Genomic DNA, 19,982 nt, shown 5'->3' with positions numbered 1-19,982 from the left:
ATTAGCATTTAGCAGACAGTGAGCCGTTCGAAATGAAAAAAAATACAAGAATTTTACATGAAATGGTTCATTTTATGCTGGAACTGAGAGAAATTCCACATGCTCGCGTCGGCAGATAACGCTGGATGAGCTTCAGTCCTGCCGCCCCTGACCAAAACCCCGCAAAAACCTTATAAAACAGAGCCCGCACACCGCAAATGGCGACACGCCTCGCCTCCATCTTCTCGCCTGCACGCAGCCCCGGTTCCGCCCCGGCCCACTTCCTCCACCGCGCTCTCCCCCGCTTCTGCCACCGGCGAGCCTGCCCCTCGCCGTCCCGCATGTCCTCCTCCTCGGCCGCCTCCCCCGCGCCACCCGCCACGGCGGCGGCCGGCGGCCACAAGCCCGCGGCGGCGCCGTACGGGTCCTGGAGGTCGCCCATCACAGCCGACGTCGTCTCTGGCGCCGAGAGGCGCCTCGGAGGGATCGCCCTTGCTGGGGATGGACGCCTCCTCTGGATCGAGGGCCGCCCTGAGGAGAAAGGGTAACTGACATCCGCCTCCGAGCTTTAGTGGACAACGCGTTTACATTTGGGCGCGATGTTTTTTTTTCCTGAAAATCTGGTTGTTGCTAGCTTCGTTCTATGCATACATGTTCTGATTAAACCCCAACTTAGAGCATCTCCAAGAGTGCCCAAAAATTATTGTCCTAAAAATCTGATTTTGGGACCATGCCAAAATTTTTTAGAAGGACAAAAAACCTTCTCCACCAACAGTTCCCAATAATTAGTTCCAAAAAATGAACTTTTGCCACATCATCCATATATGAGTTCACCTGTTTAATTTTTTTTCCCATTCAACAACGTCTATCCGATCCTCGAAAAAGGATGCCGCGTGCCACCAGAATAAAGAAACACCAGCAATAAGAAATATGTTGGTAGATGATTGAATGTAGAGATCAAAGTCTGTTTCTTTTGGCCTCAACGTGATCATTAGCAAGATTACTGATAGATGAATACCTTCCTGGGATATACTTCATCATATGGCCACATCTACGGAGCATGAATGATACAGGTTCTGGAAAGAGTGCAGACCGGATGCCGATGGGAGCGCAGGCAACACGGCACATGGGGAGGCGAGCGGAACAGGCTGCGGTTTGACCAGTGCAACACCGGCGGTTGGGGGGGGGGACACAGCTGTGCTGCAGCGCCCATGGCCAGAGGCGACACATCAACTGCTCTGGAAGGGGCGCATGTAGTTGACTGGTGTGAATTTGACGATTGGGAGCGCCGGTGAACCAGTGGAAATTTAGCTCCGTATGCAGCCCGTCTTGGGTGAGCGAATATATTGGGAGTTAGTTTTGGGAACTGTTGGAGCCTGTTTTTATCTATAATACCCAAAGTTAAGTTATTGGGAGTGGATTTTGGACACTCTTGGAGATGCTCTTAAGTGGCCTACCCCAGCATTCTTGCTAATAAAAGGCTTTATTGTTGTATATTTTGATCAAACCCCATGAAATATGAAAAGAGATTCACATTTGTGCCTTGCAGCATCGAATGGCTGTGATGTTGGATATATCAGGCATGGCACGTAGTTGTGCAAGGCTTCTATGTAGGTTTTTTTTTTGTTCTGAACTTCTGATCAGTTAGTTAATCATAGATAGATTATTTATTTGCCAGTTTACGTTGTAGCAACTGTTATTGTAGATTTTGTGGATGTAGATTTTTGTGTATGGAGATTATACAGGCAAGTGAAAGGAATATATGATTGGATTTATTTTCTCTGCTCATGGAGCAATAGCAGCACTTTTGTAAAGAGTTGAGGGACAGAAATAGATCAACTAATGTGGTTTTGTCTGTATGGACAAGCTAAAACAGGATTTGCATCAGTCTAAAATAGCAAAAAGTTCATCAGGCTAAAATAGCAAAAAGACTTAGCATGTTTAGTTTCTCGACGAAGGTTACCACAAAATGAAGCTATTCTAAAAACTAAATGTGAAATTTGAGAACCCAGATTGTATTTTGTTCTGCTGTAGCATGTGCGAGCAATGACACATATCATTTACATCTGATTAGTAGTGCAGTACATTCAGTTTCTTGGTAGTTCTCAGTTAATCTGTTTTTGAACTAATACTTTTCAAATTATATTTAACTAAATCTGTATTCAGGCGTATGGTTATTGTAAAAGAGGAGGATAGGCCTGTGGATGTCATACCTCAGGAATTTGCGGCACGCACCCTGGCTCAAGAATATGGAGGTGGTGCATTTGCAGTTGACAAAAGTGTTGTTGTGTTCTCGAATTACAAGGATCAACGTCTATACAAGCAAGCAATTGGAAGTAAGTATCAATTAGGGTGCTATTCTCTTAGTATTGAGGCCAGCTTAAACTAATATTAATCAGTTGGTGTTCATTAAGATTATAGACAGATTGTAAGGATTTGGTGTTTAATCTCATTATTTATTTTAACTGATCTGGTTTATGCTGTACATTTACATGCCACCACATACTACTACATCCATTTTTTAATACTTGGCACGTTTGACCAAATCATGCATATCAAGCTTTTCATATTTTTAGAAAATATGCAATGAGAAATATGCGTATGAATTTCATATTATTTAATCACACATGGTTATTTTACCTTGTCAGGTGCTGGTCCACCTGTGCCTGTTACACCTGATTATGGTGCGCCGGACATCAGCTATGCTGATGGTGTATTTGATCCTCACTTTGGCCGTTATGTTACTGTGATGGAAGGTACTTGGGTACTTGTCCTGTGATTTTATTTCAAGATATATGTAGTTATGCAACAAACTACTAACATGCTCACATCTTCTGATAGACCGTCGAAAAAGTAGCTTGAACCCCACTACAACAATTGCTGCTATAAACTTGAGTGGTGATGACGTTTGTGGTAAGATATCCCAAGAATGTTACTAGTGCCAAGTTAGATCAATGCTTGCTTTTGATGTTTATCCGTCTTTCATTCACATGAGTAGCTTACATATCTTCTATATTGAAGAACCAAAGGAGCTGATCGGTGGCAATGATTTCTATGCTTTTCCTCGCATTGATCATAATAAAAAGCGGATGGCATGGATTGAGTGGAGTCATCCAAACATGCCCTGGGATAAATCAGAACTTTGGGTTGGCTACTTCACTGAAAGCGGGTAAATGTCATTATCTTCTGAACAACATATTAGAACAAGCCTTTTGTTGCATTCACGTATTTCATGAATAAAATCCTACTTTGTCTGCGGCAATAAAATGCAAAATTAGGCACTGCGTAACGACAATGCTATCTCATGAATATTCAAGGATTATCATGGCAACCTTCTACCCTTGAAGGGCCACTCGGCCACTTCATTTATTAAATATCTAAAAGATGTGTCATCACATTGTAGTTGACACAAAAAAAAATCTGGAACAGTAGTCAACCAGATACTTCATCCTTTTTTCCTGTTAGTTTGACTTCTTTTATGTTTTATTATAATCAATTGATAATTTATCTAGACTTGAAAGTTCCATAGGTTAACTTTGAATTTCTAAAACTATAGAGATTATATGAGGCTATTATTGTGAGCTTACATCATGGTACTGTTATTCTCTTGGAAAGCACCGAAACATGTTCATGTAGATGAATTCCCCTTTAAGACTATTGCTGATTTAGCCCCATGTGTTTGTTTTGGGTGTTTGCAGAGACTTGGCCAAACGGGTCTGTGTTGCTGGTGGCAATCCGCTGTTGGTTGAATCTCCTACCGAACCTAAGTGGTCTCCTAAAGGTACCAGATTCCTGCTATATTTGTAATTTGTATGGACTCTCAATGATTTTAAATGCTACTTATGTGCTATTGGTTGAGCAATAATAATATCAGCTTTATTCGCAAACAAAAAAGATAATAACGTCAGCTTAATATCTTTTGTTCTTTTTCTTTTTGTGGGAAGAGACTTTGAAATTTATATTCTGAAGCTTTCACATATCTTATCATACTCTTTGTTCTCAAGTTTTCAATCAGCTATCCTATCAGAAATCGGAATTAATTATGTTTTATTGAGATTTCATGTAACTTGTTTCTGTTAGTTTACATTATGTGGAGTTCAACATTTTCTCAAGCTTTTTTTTGCTCCAAATAAATGAACTCGTGTAGTCCATCTCCATGATATGTAGTCATGCATAAACTTCCTCTTTTTTTTAAAAAAATGGAAAGTAAGGTGCTTTGTCGTTAACCAGCTGAAAAATGACCTAAAAAACAGCTGAATGTACGCATTGCTGTTTGATGGATCTTTTTTGTCCACAGTTCACACTGCCTAGTACTCCCTCCATTCTCTTTTGATAGTCCTATTTCATCTTGGTACAATGACCAAGAAGAAGACCTTGCTTACCATCTCATTAATTATGACTCCTCGGTTTCGATGTTATCTATACATACACCAATCTTTTTTCTAGAGAAGTTACTCTACATGGGAATCGAAGGGTCATCCATACTGTTCCCAAGATGTCAAACCAAATGGGACTATCAAAAGAGAATAATTCAATTTTGGAAATAGGACTATCAAAAGAGAATGGAGGGAGTACTATTGAATTGTTCATTTTCCTAAGAACTCCTGATAAGTAATAAAAATATTTTTTCTTGCACAGTATTATAGATGCTGACCACTGTAATCTCATACCATACTTCATCTAATGCATTCAAACTTGCAGGAGAACTGTTTTTTGTAACTGACAGAGGGAGTGGATTTTGGAACATTTATAAATGGGTAAGTAGTTTTATCTCAACCCTTGAGCTTTTTTGACAGTATGGTATAACTTCATTTTGGCTGATTGAGATTGCTGCTGTTAGTAATAAATTTGGAGTTCATCATCCATGTCACATGAGCAGGCTAAATTAATACGATTGTTATATTCCCTTTTTCTGTCAGAGTTCATGAACGGAACTGTATTTGCCATATAATTACTCTACACTACCTTGACACCAGGTTGAACAAACCAACGAGATTGTTCCAGTGCATGCACTAGATGCTGAATTCACAAGACCATTATGGGTTTTTGGCATCAGCTCATACGATTTTCTTGGAAACAGCAACCACATCATTTTCAGTTACAGGTATTATAGTAGTGAGAATGTGTTTATCCCATTGTCACTTTTGTTTGTGAAACATATTCAGTTACCATCAAAATAATTATGCCACGCAGGCAGCAAGGAAGGTCATATCTTGGTGTGATTGATTATGATTCAGGTTCCGTTTCATTGCTCGACATCCCTTTCTCTGATTTATCTAATGTGGTATGTGTTCAGATCTTGATCACCAGTTTGAAAATTTGATGTGTTTGTTTTGTGATCTATATTGGCTTGTTACTTGCTCGATATGGCAGATTGCTGGAGATGATTACTTTTATATCGAAGGTGCTTCTGCAAGTATTCCAATGTCAATTGCAAAGGTTTTTCAGAAGCCAAATGCATACTTTTGGTTATTTGTTGATGATGTGATAAATTTTGTATATTGATTGTGAATTGATGCATGTGTTTTTTCCCAGGTGACATTAAATGAGAGCAAAACAAAAGTATTCAATTTCTCAATAGTCTGGTCCTCCTCACCAGATGTCGTACAATATAAACCTTTCTTCAGCACACCTGAACTTGTTGAGTTCCCTACATCCAAGCCTGGCCAGAAAGCTTATGCCTATTTCTACCCACCTTCAAATCCCAATTTTCAAGGTTTGCCAGATGAGAAACCTCCTTTGCTTGTCAAAACGCATGGTAAGTGATTCGTTCACATATTTGGATGTTTCAAAACAATTATTTACTTTGACCCCCTCAAAAGAATTATGCTGATCTTTCAGCTTAAGTTTTACCTTTAGTTAACTGAGACTGAAAGATATGATTTTGCTAAGTACGTTATTGAATTCTTTCTCTTCAGATGAAAACTACAGAATGCTTTGATACTCTTAACAATAATTTTCAGGAGGACCTACGGCTGAAACGCGTGCAGTTCTGGACCTCAGTGTCCAGTATTGGACAAGTAGAGGGTGGGCATATGTTGATGTTAACTATGGAGGAAGCACTGGTTTGTCCTTAATTTCCACTGTTTAGGTTAAACCCTTTATGTCTCTATCTGCAAGCTTTTGTTTGTTTGTTATGGGGCTGCATAACTAAGTTCAAGTCATTTTAATAACTGTGTCTGTACCAAATTTAAAATTTATTGAAATATTATACTGAAGGTTATGGAAGAGAGTATCGGGAAAGACTATTGGAGAAATGGGGTATTGTCGATGTTGATGACTGTTGCAGTTGTGCAAGATTCCTGGTACATACGTTGAGGAATAGTTATAACGTTAAATTAGCATTTTAACTTTTGAGCAATAATAACAATGGACCCCAATGCTTTATTGTTCTTTTCTGTTAAGGTGGAGAGTGGGAAAGTAGATGGGCAGCGCCTTTGTATTACTGGTAGATCAGCAGGTGGATACACTACTCTTGCTGCACTTGCATTCAGAGACACATTCAAGGCTGGAGCTTCTTTGTATGGTGTAAGTTTTAGTTTTGTTGAATTCTACTGTTTCTTTTTCATCGGCAATACATATAAGCCAAATATTAATGTTTCTTTGTTTCAAAAAAAAATATTAATGTTTCTCCTATTCTTTCTGAGCAATTTACCATTCACACCTTACTTTCTGAAGGTGCTAGGGCAATAATGCATGCCTATGCCTGGTAATTCACATTAGTAATATGATCAAAATATTCAGCTGGCTTGGTGAAATAGCTTCTTTTGTTTTTTGCTTTTGTTTGCTCCAGTTGTAATTTTGGTTTTTGTTTGTACTGGTGTAGTAGTCATAATAACTAACAGTTGTCATGTTACCAAATTTATGATCAGATTGGTGACTTGACTTTGATGAGAGCGGAGACACACAAATTTGAATCCCACTATATTGACAACCTTGTAGGTAAGAAAGGGTATTGTCATTTGTTTAGGAATAAGAAGTTTAACCCAATTCCTTGGTGTGGTTTATAGTTAACATTGGTCCCATTCCTTCAGGAAATGAAAAGGCTTACTATGAAAGATCACCAATCAACTTTGTAGATCAGTTTACATGTCCGGTGATTTTATTTCAAGGGTTGGAGGATAAGGTATGTGCTGAACATCAACCGTAATAGCTATCATACTGCATTATTTGGTGATATATCGGTGTTTCTATAATATGACTTGGTTCCATGATAAGAGGACTGTAGCAAAATTTACCATCCCTGTTAATGGTTTCCAGGTCGTGCCACCAGATCAGGCACAAAAAATATACAAGGCCTTAAAAGAGAAAGGTTTACCTGTTGCTTTGGTGGAATATGAGGGGGAGCAGCACGGGTTCCGCAAGGTTGTAAGATAACTGCGTTACTTCTACAACTTCAGTCCTGTTGATCTTCCACGGTTAACATGGCTTGCAACTTCTCTCACAATTTTGAACAGGCCGAGAACATCAAGTTCACCTTGGAGCAGCAGATGGTGTTCTTTGCACGGCTAGTTGGGAAATTTGAGGTGGCAGATGAAATAACTCCAATCAAGATTGACAACTTCGACTGATCGCTTCGAGAAGCACTTATAGCAGAAATTTACCACTCCTTAGAGCATAATCTCTTGTAGGTGGAACGGCTTCTGCTTCTAGTTTTGCTGATGTTCCATATAGAGGCTCTGAGTACTCATGCTCGTCAGCAAATACTTTCACTGTGTACTTCTACCTTGCAGTGCAGTGTTCATATAGCCATTTTTCCGCTACCAAGATATTTAAGTCAGGCTTATAGCGTTGTAGCGTACCAGCTTCTTGAAGCTCGAGCTGCGCCGAGCAAGTTGGCTTCTTGGATAGTAGAAAGGGGCTCTGGACACTTACATGTTGGAAACCTAAATAAACTCAAATATGATTGGCTAAATGGTTTCAATTTTTTTCAAATTAGGATAAATTCCATCCCGAAATCTACTGATGACGCGTTAAAAATTGTGATAATGGCTATACGCTTGTGGAGCGAGAAAGCTTGTGCTGAGGACACAAATTTGATACAGATTCCCTCATTCCAAATGCAAGTCGTTCAGAACATCGACACGGTTGAAAATTATTTTATGATCTAGTGACATTAACCTATATAATCTACATGATCTGATAGGAGGTTAGTGGAGTTTGAGGGACTAAAATCTTATAGTATCCTAAATTGAAAATTGAAAGCAAAACTGCAAAGGTGTTGCGTGCAGGAGAGAGGCAGCTGGGGCTTTTGGGCGTCGTTGGGCAAGTCCGAAGCCTCCAGCCCTCAGGCGGGTCAGGCTTCGGACCCGCCTACACCAAAAAAAAAAAAAAAGAGAAAGAAAGAAAACTCTGAAGCCGACATCCTGAACTCGAGCTCTTGCGGCAGGGTACCCGAACGCGCGGCCGCCTCCACCAGACGCGCCCTCCGCACCAAATCCGCACCTTGCTCGGCTGCGCCGGCGATCTCCCGTCGCCAGAGGCGAAGTTCCGTGTCCCGTTCGCGCGGATCCCCTGCCCGCCGCCATGACGGAGGTACTCCCCCTTGCCCCCGCTTCCTTCGAAATTCAGGACCGCGTCCAATCCCTCGTGAGCTCCGGTTTGGGCGATTTCGTGCAATCGCGGTGTTGTTTGGAGTCGTTAGCGATCTTCGTCGCCACGGGGAAGAACGATTTTTTGCATGATTGGGTGCTAGCTTGCACCCCGGCGGGGTCTTCATTTCTGTCCCGAGGGTGGATTAGGGTTAGCTGCGCGTGCTTCACGAGACACTATCCAATGTCTAGTGTGGCAAGTGTGGCTTCACGAGACACTATCCAATGTCTAACGGTGTTCTTAGGTCCTGCTGGTTGTGTGTGTGTGTGTTTTGGGGGGGGGGGGGGGGGGGGGGGGGGGGGGAGGGGGGGCGGGGGGGCTGTTTAGGGTTCAATTGCTAGCCATTGGTCAGTCATTTGTCCACAGTTGTGATTTTCTTTGTAGTGAATTTAAGTGTATACTTGTTGTGGACGCTTTCTTGGGCATCACCTATGGGCGTACTCGGCTCAAGAGGAAGTCTCAGCCATCGTCATCCAGTGGCTAGGAGATCAGTTAGTTTCATTCAGTTAGATATTTGCTTAGAGTTTGTTTAGGAGTATAAATATTCAGTATTGTTAGGAGGTTGTTTGTTAGTGCTGGCTACTTAAGGAGCTCGGCAAAATGATTTAGATTAAGCAATAGAAGAGATCTTAACAACTCAGAGCCTCCAAGGGAGGGTGAGTTTTCTATCTTTCCATTGCTAATACATCTGCTATATCAATAGGCTATGAGAGCGTGATTGTGTCATGCCAAAGTTATTTAGTCTCATTCTGAGTACATGATAATATGAGCAGATATAATTTTTATCATTTGTAAAATAGTAGAAAGTATTTTTACCCTTTCAAAATGGTGTCTGCAATCAGCTGCTGACTGCTATGTATTAAACTATTGCTACTGAAAACATCCAATTGTGCAAGTTAGCTTTGGGAATAATAACTTGTCCTCTCTGCCTTGTTTCAGTACTGGGTGAGCCAGGGAAACAAATGGTGTGACTTCTGCAAGATTTTTATAGCCAATAATCCCTTCAGCATCAGAACGCATGAACTTGGTAAGCGCCACAAGGACAATGTCACCAAAAGATTGTCAACGATGCAAAAGGAGAGTGATGCAAAGGACAAGGAACAGCAGCAAGCTGCCCGAGCCCTTCAGCAGATAGAAGCAGTAAGTCCTCAGATTCAAAAAAAAAAAAAATCTGTTATATTGTTATCTAATATCCATCTGTGATATACTGATTGATATGCATATGGTTATCTCATTCTCTCATAAACTAGAATGCTTTTTACGCGGAAAACCTTACTGCATCAATACAGTATGAGGCCATTGCTTTTTGGCATGCCTTGTGCTTTTTTCCTGTGCTTATGTAATTTGCCTTGCAATTGGTTGATGGACTATGGAATCGTACCTGATTATGTTCAACTTTTTTTCGCTGCAGAAAGCTAAAAAGAGCTATCAAAAGGATTTGGAGAATAGCCAGAGGAATGTGGATGGAGACACTTCTGCAGCACCTGGAGATGGTTGTGTATGGTTTTCCTGTTTCTGTATATAACAATAATTCAGTATATTCTTTAGCACGCTAGTTCTATGCGTCCTTTATGTTCTTTAGATCCACATCTAGCATCATCACCCTTATTCATGTAGCTTAATATGCTTTGGACCTGGTTCCCATCCACCTCACATCACGAGATTCACATTGCTGAACCAAGAAGTAGCCTGATAAGTGGCCATATTACTGCTAGTTTATAAAGGCCACCTGTTTGATGTAGAGCTTACACAATTAAATCGACCATTCAAACACTTATTTCTTCTTGCCCAGAAGTATGTCCATGTGTTCCTACTCTCTGTTGTTCTTGCTTACACAATTAAATTGACCATTCAAACATTTATTTCTTCTAGCCCCGGAAGTATATCTTTGCTTTCCTACTTCCTGTTGTTCTTGCAAGGTTTATCCTTAGTTCCTTACTGGGGAACAAGGCACAAAATGCTTCTGTCAGCCCACAAATTTATTGTTGTGTTGTCAACTGTTTTACAACATCATTTCAATTAAGTCAAAGATGTTTCATGACTGTACCTCAGTTGTTGCTTTAACAATTTTTTTTCATATATGAACTGGCCTGTGTATGAATTCACGTTATGTACCAACGTTAGCAGATATGCTGGCTAGAGATCATTGCCTAGATATGCTGACTTGATCACTACCTTAGCAGTTATGCTGACTAGATCACTGGATACTAATGAGTGTCGGACAGTAGAGAACCCATCGGAGCCTTTTAGACTATACTTCCAAGTCCCAAGTTATACGAACTATGAAGCATTCTTTGCATAGACTGATTATACAGTTGTCTACATCAATATCCTCTTTCTGTTTGGTAACGTTTCCTTAAATCTGGTATGTGCAGGATGGGTATTCGACTCAACATCAGGATATTGTTATGACAAATCTACTGGACTTTACTATGACTCAAACTCCGGCTTCTATTATTCTGATGGCTTAGGTGATTTCATCAAGCATATGCATATCTGAACAATTGGCTCCATCCAGTCTTTCTCCAAGCTGTTTTTTCCCACTTATATTGATGTTGATCATTTTAAAATGGGCAGGGAAATGGGTTACTCAAGAAGAGGCGTACAAATCTGTGCAAACTTCCAAAATAGACGTTGGTCAATCCTCAACTTCACAAACAAAAGCTCCTCCTGCTGCGGAAACGGCTGTCCCGGCTATTAAAGGAGGTCCAGCTCCAGGCCGGGTTGTCACAAAGCCACTGAACCCGATGAGACCTATCAAGGGCACTCCTGCTCCATCTGCCGTTGCTGTTAACAAGAGGAAGAGGGAGGACAAAAAGCCTAAGGTGATCTCCAAGGAGGAGGAAGCGGCTCTCAAAGCCCGGGAAGCAGCCAGAAAGAGAGTAGAAGATAGAGAGAAGCCACTGATGGGATTATACAGAACTTACTGAGGTGTCTGTCGTCCTTCCCAGACTACTCTTCCCTTGGGGGACAAACGATTGCACTACCTGATGTTGTAAGAAATATTGACAAATGGTGCCCTGAGAAATAGCGGGGGCAGGGTTTCAGAGAAGCAACTCAGTTTGCAATTTGCATCAACCTTGTGTGCCTGACTTCCTGTACGATGCATAAGCGGTTCTTGAGTGAGGCAAGTCCCCGTCTGCGGATGTAAAAGAATAATATGCTCACTCTATTATTTTTCGTGAATGGAGCGTGGGGCATATGCTCCGAACGAGACATGGTGCTGGCTCTTCATCATGAGACATGGTGATGGCCGTTTTCAGGATGGTCAATGGTATGTTATGTGCTCATCCAAAAGAAAAGGTATGTTATGTGCTTGAGATTTGGAACAGCATGCACCGAGGAGTGGGCCATGTCTGCACGAAAGCTCTCCCCGAAGTTGGTGATCACCGACGGTATAGTCAGTAGAGCTCTGGTTTACTATTTTGGAGTCGTTCAGTTTATGTGCTTGGGTGTCTTATTTTATTCCCCAAAAAAAAGGGCATATTTTGTGTCATACGCTCATACTACGGTCAGGTACGCAGCCGACACGGCGTAGATCTGGCCGTAGCGATCTTGATGAAAAATTCTGGAGGAAATCTGCTCTGCCGTGGGGTGGAGACGTCGCAGGTATACACTCAACAGTCATCTACCGTCAGCGCACATCTTTCTTTACCACCCTCCCTCAAAAAAAAACGAGAAAGAAGCATATGCGTTCTTACCCCTACTTTGAATAGCAATTGTAATTTTACTCTTACTTTTTTAACTTTGTAATTTTACCCGTTACTATTTACAAGTCAATGTGATTTTACCTCTAGACAATGGCCAAAAGGGGCAATATGCAAAGACCAAGACCAAAGGCAAAATCGTTGAAAAATAAAGGGTAAAATCACAAAGTTAAAAAATATTGGCAAAATTACGATTGCACATTAAAGAAGGGCAAGAAAAAAAAATCTTTCTTTACCACACGTTGACACTGGCCGCGGTGAAAGCAAAGCACCGAGCAAGCTGTCTCGCCTCTTACCCGAAAAAAAAAAACTGTCTCGCCTCCACTCGCTTCCTGGCCCAAGACAAAGCAGGCTGTCCTGCTTCCCAGTCAGTCTCAGGGTGCGTTCGTTTGGCACTAGAGCCCTCTAAAATCTTTAGAGTGCTCCCCCCCTCTAAAATCTTTATCTTTAGAGGAATCGCAGTCTTATTAAAGGTCGAATTAGAGAGCTGTTCGGTACCAGACCTCTAAAATTTAGATGTTTCGGGTTTTAGAGGGGTGAAACGAACACACCTTCAGTCCTTGAGCAGCTACCGCACGCACCTGCCTGCCCGGGCCGGGGGGCGGTCAACTCACCTCACCTCACCCGCGAGTCGCCAACCAGCTCCGGCCACGCACAGGTGGTCAAGTAGTCAACCACGCACAGGCGTCTGGTCGGCAAGGCAGAGGCAGCCCGTGCGGGCACGTCGGAGGGTTGAACGGCGCGACCATGGGTTGCAAGTTGCCACCGGCGGTCACCCACCCACCCTGGCACGGTGGCACCCAGCCCCACCCACCCCCTGGTCTCTCCCTTCCCAACGCGACCTACATACACGAGGCAAGCAGGTGGCGAGCTCGGAAGCTAGCCCAGGCCCGGCCTGCCCAGGGGACGCCCGGACCCGTGCCGTCTACGTGTGCGGATTCTTTTTCTTTTTCTTTTTCTCAAGACAAGATGCTCCGCACGTCCGATGGTGCGAGAGGGTCGCGCACGTACGCGGGCGCTTTGTTTGCGAGATCTTTCGTCGCGGCCCGGCGCGGCAGGGGAAAAAGAAAGAAACGATTCCGCGCGTCACGTCACGTCGCCTTTGACCGGCGAAAACGTGGCGCCGTCACCGACCGGATCGGAGTCGGACAGGTCCTCCGGTCAAAATAAGCACGCGCGGGGCCGCCGGGCTGCCGGGGCCGTAGAACGGCAACTACCACGCTGGCCTCACAGTCTCACAGCCGGATAAACAAACACACAAACAAAAGGGAGAGAAAGCTAAAGGAACTGCTGGAGCCCAGACGTCCGGACGTTCCATCCATTGGACAATCTATAGAACACTTCATCATCCCACCGTAACATGAGAAAATAGCATTTGTAACATATGAAAATACAACTGCAACAAGGAAAGTCAACGTATCCAACATTCAAAATGTACATCAAAATACACCTTTGCAATCAAATTTAGGATAAAATTTCCACCGCAACATGACCATCTAATAGCTGGAGGGGAATATTGCAACATTCATCAATAGCTGGAGGGGAATATTGCAACATCTAAAAATCATAATTGCAACATCTTCAAAGAATAATTGCAACATCAAATATCTACCATGAGTTATCCATTGCAACATCCCAAAATCTCTACTGCAACGTCATGAGATACGTATTGCAACATGACCATCCGGTGCTCCGCTACCACAACCTCGCTCATCCTCTACAGCCTCTCGGAGCTGCACGCCATGGCCGCCGTCCAGAGCTCCTCCAGCGGCCGGTGCGGCTCGCCCCTAGCAGGGAGCGGCGATAGGGGCGGAGGAAGGCGCGGGGAGCGGCGACCCGGCCCCCCACCGCATGCGCCTGCTGCCCCGCTGTCCGGAGCTGCGAGCCATGGCCGCCATCCGGAGCTCCTCCGGCGGCCGGTGCAGGGGAAGCCGCGGGGGAGCAGCGGCCAACGTGGCTCATCCTCACCGCAGGGGAGCGGCGGCCGGAGCAGCACCCACAAGGGAAGAGAGGGAGACGGTGGATGGGGCGTCCGATCAATCGGACACCCTGTCCTTAGCATTACTGAAACGTAAATGGCTGGCTGGCCAGAGATTGAGAAGCACTGAAGCAGTAGGACCGGCGATCAGAGTTGTCGGGGTTAAACTCGCGTCATTAGCTTTTACATAAACCGCACTCTTAGAGGCGGATCGAGAATCTCACCATTCGGAAACGGAAAGCTTTGTTATTGCCGCTGAGGCCGCGTTTGGTTTCCTTGGGCTCTGAACTTTAGCTCGTCGCATCAAAGAGAATTTTATTATTTAGAAGTATTAAATAAAATATGCTTATAAAATTTTTGTACATATAGGTACTGATTCGCAGACGAATTTAATAAGCCTAATTAATCCATGATTTTCTACAGTTTTGCTACAGTAACCATCCACTAATTATGGATTAATATACCTCATTAGATTCGTCTCGCGAATTAGCCCATAGGTTCTGCAATTAGTTTTATAATTAGATTTTATTTAATATTTCTAGATGACTCTTTGATGTGATAAGACTAAAGTTTAAAGTGTTTGGTTGCTTGAATCAACTCTATCCTGGATGGGATGGTCCAGCTGATGGGTTGATCCTGGATGAGATGGTTCAAGTTAACTGTTTGGTAGCCTGTATGAAATGATCCATGATTTTGTTTGGTTGACAGGATGAAATGATACAGGATGGTACAAGATTCTGTTTGGTTAGATGGATGAGTCGTGATGTGGTAACCTTCTTCCTATAGGTGGTAACTTTACCTCTTTTTTCTGACAACAAGCATCACAAAGACACAATTCCATTTCAGCACAAGTTTGCAAAATATAATACTAGATCAGCATCATCGTAGCATGCACCAGCACAAGTTCATGCTTCCATGCCATTAACCACCATAGTAGCAGTACCAGCACTTAGACTTATATACCATTAACCACCACAATTATAGTATTTGTGGTTAGCAAAATATATACTAGCTTGACAGACTCTAATAAGAAGTACCAGCACTTAGACTTACATGCCATTAACCACCATAATTATAGTTTTTGTGGTTAGCAAAATATATATTAGACTGCACTACCACCTACAGACCACCATCAGAAAGGTACTTTTTGATGTACCTTGCCACCCATATCATTTTACTTGACAGTGTCGGCAGCTTGTAAAACTGCCTTGCTTCACGTGGATGTTCGCACAAATGAGCATAATAGTCATCCAGATGTGTACCTTCAAATCCAGGAATACTCATCAAATTTTCATAAAGTTCCTCAGAAATATCATCATCATCTGAAGCGACAATATTCGTTATATTTGTTATGGCTGTAGCAAGATTTTCAAGATTATCACCTAACATAGCCACCATTGCCATGGTTGGGTCTTCAAGATTGGCCACTTTAGCTTTCTTTGGTGCTAGTGGTTTTGTACCATACGATTCCCCAGTAGTTGCATCATCTGCTTCTACTTGTTCAGTTGTTGCCGCACCATCTTCAGTGTCTTTTGGTGCATTCTCTGTTTCAGTCACCACTGTGGCAAGAGGATCATATGCTCCCTTAGCATATGCACCAGGCACCAGTAGCCAAACTATTGCCAAAAATAGTGGCCATCTTATGATAGTGCTCAATTGGAGTGTTCAAGTATTTGGCATCATCACAGTGGTCCTAGAAGATAATAATTTATTCAGCAAGAATTTTAGCAAAGTAACACGAATCATAGTTGAGAAAACTAACCTAAACATGACCAATGTAATGCTCTTTCTCAAGGGATATTGTGCAAGTTTCTTGAACCCAAAGAGCTCCACTCAAGTTTTTTAGCTTCTCAATCTTTGCATAAATCCTTTTCCATTTTCTGAGATGGTTACCAACATGAGTACCAGTGTAATGCGTACTCATAGTCTCATTCAAAGCCTTTGCACATGCATTAAGATGAACTTGCTTAAAGCCTGTATAAGTTTTAGTGCCACTGGCTACAAGCTGAGATAAGTAGGTAAGCATGAAACTTGACACGGCACTTGGCCACTGGACAACACCTCCACCATTTGCAACCATGTTGTCCCCCTATTGTTCCATATCCATCTACAACATAACAAAGCAAGACATACATTCATAATCAAGTAGCAAAAGAAATGAACATAGTTCACCCAACAAAAATTTATTCATTACAAAACAACAAAAATATATTCCAACATCACAATTGTTCATATTACATAAAGGCATATTAATTTCAGATAACAAAACACAAAAAGCTGATACATTATTTGAGAACATGGTTCCTTGTTACACTTGATGAGCATAATAGTTTTGGCGATCTGCCCACATTGTTTCAGCAATCAATCGCCTCTTCTCAACCATGAATCTATGGTCCTGTGCTTGTTAGCTAGGTGTTGTTCGAGGAATCCTTGTAATCCATAAAAGAAAATAGAAATCAGAAACTAAAGAATGTGACTGTACAGGACTAAACTTTTTTTTCATTTATCATACCTTAAAGTATGGATTCCATCTTGGATTTCCTGCAATTTTAGCTGGGGTCTCCAGTGAGGGTGGTTGAATAAGCTCACTGCTTAGCTGGGCTATTGTATGAAGAACTAATCCAAAATATCGACTAACTGTTTCACCAGATCTAGTGAACCAACTACCCTATTCTTTAGGTTGTGTCCAACTGTATTCAAGAACATAGCAACCTACTCCTCGATGCATACATGTACAGTGTCATGGAGCAAAGTTCGTTCCCTCAAAAGTTGACACAATCGAAAGAAAAGTTTTCTCTTAAACCTTATCATTTTAGTGGAGGCTGTATCATCCTTATAAATTTTTATATTGAGATAGTCGATCCTAGATTTATCCCTCTCCTCTATTGGTCCGTAGGTAATACGCTTTCTTTTACTTTTACTTTGTACTCTAGACATCATAAATAGAACCACCATACAAGAAGTCACATATGTGGTGCAGCTAACAATGAGCATCAGAGCTAATTTTCTCCTTTTAATCTTCCTCTTCTCCATCTACATGACCAACGGGAAGCACGAACATGTGTGAAAGTTTCAAAAACAAAACAAAAGAAATGCAAGCTAATCTGGTATAGTGAGCAATCTGATTTTTGGCAAGAAAAATAGGTGCTCCGGACATGTACGGCATATACAGGCATATACAGGCAAGAAAAAGAGGCACGCATAGGTATAAACTATGTCTTACCTACCGATTTTTGCAAAAACAGTAACACATGACAGCTAGATCTACAAGTATTTCTAGCAATCTATATCCATCATCAATCCATATGCTGTAACAAAGAGGGATTTCGGATCTATACCTTGATTTGAGGGAGAGAACAGATCCAAGCACCAAAATCCAAAAAAAGGAAGAGAATGTTCTTCATCTAGGGAAAGATGCTAGGAATATGAATGGAATGAAGGGGAGGACAGGGGAGGGGAGGGAGAACTCCTCACGTACCAATGGCTGCTCCTGCTCGCCGCCGGCAATACCCAACTGAGGTAGGGGAGAGGAGATGAGTGAGCAGGAGGTAGAGGAGAGGAGGTGCGTGAGCAGGAGAAAGAGTGAAGGTGTTGTCCTGGAGAGGAGGTGAAGCAGACGAAATAAGTCACGGGCGGTGAAGGAAACGCGATCCATTCGTCCTGGATAAAATCGTTCGGTCATTTTTCCCGAACGGTATGGTACAACATCTGAGTGGAATATTCCACGAATCTGAACGATGCTATCCTGGACGAGTTGGTCCGATCCAAAAACCAAACGCGAGAATATTGTAAGATACAGGACGATTTGATCCATGGATAACTTCGTACCGGAACCAAACATTACCTAAACCTATACTGCTATACATACTAGTCCAGCAGCAGTTTGTCATTGGCTCGTCATTGTTCCTCACCTACCACTACTGCTCGACAACCCCCGGGCGTTTCCTGGGGCTACGGTTGATGCCGATGACCACCTTTCGGGCACGAAAAAAAAAGAAGGCTTGCTTGGCTCAAGCCAATTCGGGCGCCACTAGCGACGGCATGAGTAGCACCAAAGCGCCACTACAAGCTTTTGAATTATGTTGGTTTCAAAAAATAAAATAATAACAAGAAAAGTTGGAGAAGGTAGGCATTAATTTTCTGTCTGCTAACTCGGACCTACGTAGACGTGCTCGCAGCAAGCCGCCGACCGGGGTACGACTTGGCGCTACACCAATGTCTACGACCTACAGGCATATACAACATCCAAAGTAATAGAATTTCATCCAAAGAATGAACATGTAGCTAAATGGTTACGAGCCATATCTTCCTTTTTTTATTAAGATGCTTGGATTGGAGTATTCCACCCGTTTCTAAATGCTTGTCGCTGTTGACTTTCGATCGCGACGTCTGCTAATTATCCATCACGTTTAAAAATTCAGTGCGAATATAAAAAAAAATATGCATCATGGTTGAAGTATCATTAAGGGAGGATATCAGAATTTCATGTGTGCATGGTACCATACGACAAATGTATCTTAAGGGAGCCTAATGATTGTCACTGACGATGAGCCGAGGATATCTTCCCTTTGGTTCGTCATATACATACTGCAGAAAATGATAGATAGTATATGCCATTTGCCCATTTCGTTGGTTGCATGTCCTTGTACGGAGCAAAGGTGTTCAGACGAGTGCATCTAATCGGCACCGCCTCTTTTCTCTTTATCCTCCTTTTTCTTTCGAAAAGGGAATAATAGTTCCATTTTTATGTAACTTTTTTAAGGAGTAGAGATTAATTTGTATTGATACTTTTAGGTTCTTTAGGGGCAATTTTTCTTGCCACTGAACCTGAGAAATTATAGTAGCCATCGGGATCAAATTTTTCGAGCATCATCTGTAGTTCAGTAGAGTCTGAGAAATAATATACTTAAAAAATACTGAAATATAAAATATTTTACATTTTTTTAAAAAAAAATCGAAATCCCAGCCTTTATTTGAAGGCTCATGCCAGGCCGGGGTTCAAGCCCCGGCCGGCTGGCTCCAGCTCTCGAGCTCAACCACCACCGAGCTGCGAGCTCGTCTGAAAAAAAAAATACATTCGGAAGACGGAAGTTGATGGTTCAGTGGGGGGCACTAAACTAGTGGGGTTTTGGCACGTTAAACTTTCGATACTGCATTCATATAACTGATGAGACAGAAGGAGAGAGGCCACTGCTGGCCACAAACTCCATGCGTCAACACTAAGCTCTGCCATAGCTAGGTGTCCGGTGTGTACACCTTTATTTCCTTTGGTAAGAGGAAACGAATTTCGGTGGAAGCGCCTTTAAAAAGAATGGCAGCGGACAGAAGTGCGCAGGATTCTGATTCGATTACGAAATCCAGCATCAATGATGGAATTAGCCGCCGTAAATGCTTAATAATATATATTTAACTTTTTTAGAAAAATTTCTCAGCTGTATTCACTTGAATAAAAATCACCTGTAGCTGGCGCCACTCGTCTTCGAAACATGAATATTCACAAAAAAAATAATGTTGAAGAATGAACGCGCTAGAAAAAAATAAATCAATTTTACTATATTGATCTTGAATTGTACTCCGTTTAGCTCATCGTATCTGAAATTTACTTGACTTTTTTAGTTTATCAATAGCATGCACTTCAGGATTTCAAATTCAATGCTAAGAGGAAAACAAATTTAAAGGCCCAATTTAATAAAGACAATTCGGCAGAATCACTTGTCCGGTGTGGA

General features: G+C 42.1%; 2 protein-coding genes and 1 long non-coding RNA gene across 3 annotated transcripts; 2 read left to right on the top strand and 1 right to left on the bottom strand.

Moving 5' to 3' along the window:
* The first annotated feature begins 102 nt into the window (after positions 1–102).
* On the top strand, positions 103–7,894 carry LOC112888964. Its single transcript, XM_025955406.1, has 18 exons — positions 103–523; positions 2,146–2,315; positions 2,628–2,735; positions 2,821–2,892; positions 3,001–3,148; positions 3,678–3,760; positions 4,681–4,736; positions 4,956–5,083; positions 5,173–5,263; positions 5,353–5,418; positions 5,515–5,737; positions 5,943–6,044; positions 6,199–6,284; positions 6,385–6,507; positions 6,852–6,921; positions 7,014–7,105; positions 7,240–7,344; positions 7,437–7,894. Exons 1-18 carry the CDS (start codon positions 198–200, stop codon positions 7,548–7,550), a joined length of 2,163 nt encoding a protein of 720 aa, XP_025811191.1. The 5' UTR covers positions 103–197; the 3' UTR covers positions 7,551–7,894.
* Positions 7,895–8,307: 413 nt separating this feature from the next.
* LOC112888965 (zinc finger protein ZOP1) lies at positions 8,308–11,789 on the top strand. Its single transcript, XM_025955408.1, has 5 exons — positions 8,308–8,514; positions 9,511–9,711; positions 9,983–10,064; positions 10,947–11,042; positions 11,149–11,789. Exons 1-5 carry the CDS (start codon positions 8,506–8,508, stop codon positions 11,499–11,501), a joined length of 741 nt encoding a protein of 246 aa, XP_025811193.1. The 5' UTR covers positions 8,308–8,505; the 3' UTR covers positions 11,502–11,789.
* Positions 11,790–15,190: 3,401 nt separating this feature from the next.
* Positions 15,191–17,817, bottom strand: LOC112890260. Its single transcript, XR_003228293.1, has 4 exons — positions 16,769–17,817; positions 16,019–16,685; positions 15,639–15,949; positions 15,191–15,518 (listed from the first exon to the last, which is right to left on the bottom strand). It is a non-coding gene; the product is annotated as an uncharacterized LOC112890260 (long non-coding RNA).
* Between the last annotated feature and the right edge of the window lie 2,165 nt (positions 17,818–19,982).

The sequence above is a fragment of the Panicum hallii genome, chromosome 4 (genome assembly GCF_002211085.1).
Source record: "Panicum hallii strain FIL2 chromosome 4, PHallii_v3.1, whole genome shotgun sequence".
Taxonomy (NCBI): domain Eukaryota; kingdom Viridiplantae; phylum Streptophyta; class Magnoliopsida; order Poales; family Poaceae; genus Panicum; species Panicum hallii.
This window is presented reverse-complemented; position numbering and strand designations above follow the sequence as displayed.

Coding starts and splice junctions, on each gene's coding strand:
- LOC112888965 (XM_025955408.1), top strand. Junction 9,712..9,982: donor CCCTTCAGCAGATAGAAGCA/GTAAGTCCTCAG, acceptor TTTTCGCTGCAG/AAAGCTAAAAAGAGCTATCA. Junction 10,065..10,946: donor TTCTGCAGCACCTGGAGATG/GTTGTGTATGGT, acceptor TGGTATGTGCAG/GATGGGTATTCGACTCAACA.
- LOC112888964 (XM_025955406.1), top strand. CDS start 198: ATGGCGACACGCCTCGCCTCCATCTTCTCGCCTGCACGCAGCCCCGGT. Junction 524..2,145: donor GGCCGCCCTGAGGAGAAAGG/GTAACTGACATC, acceptor ATCTGTATTCAG/GCGTATGGTTATTGTAAAAG. Junction 6,508..6,851: donor CTGGAGCTTCTTTGTATGGT/GTAAGTTTTAGT, acceptor ATTTATGATCAG/ATTGGTGACTTGACTTTGAT.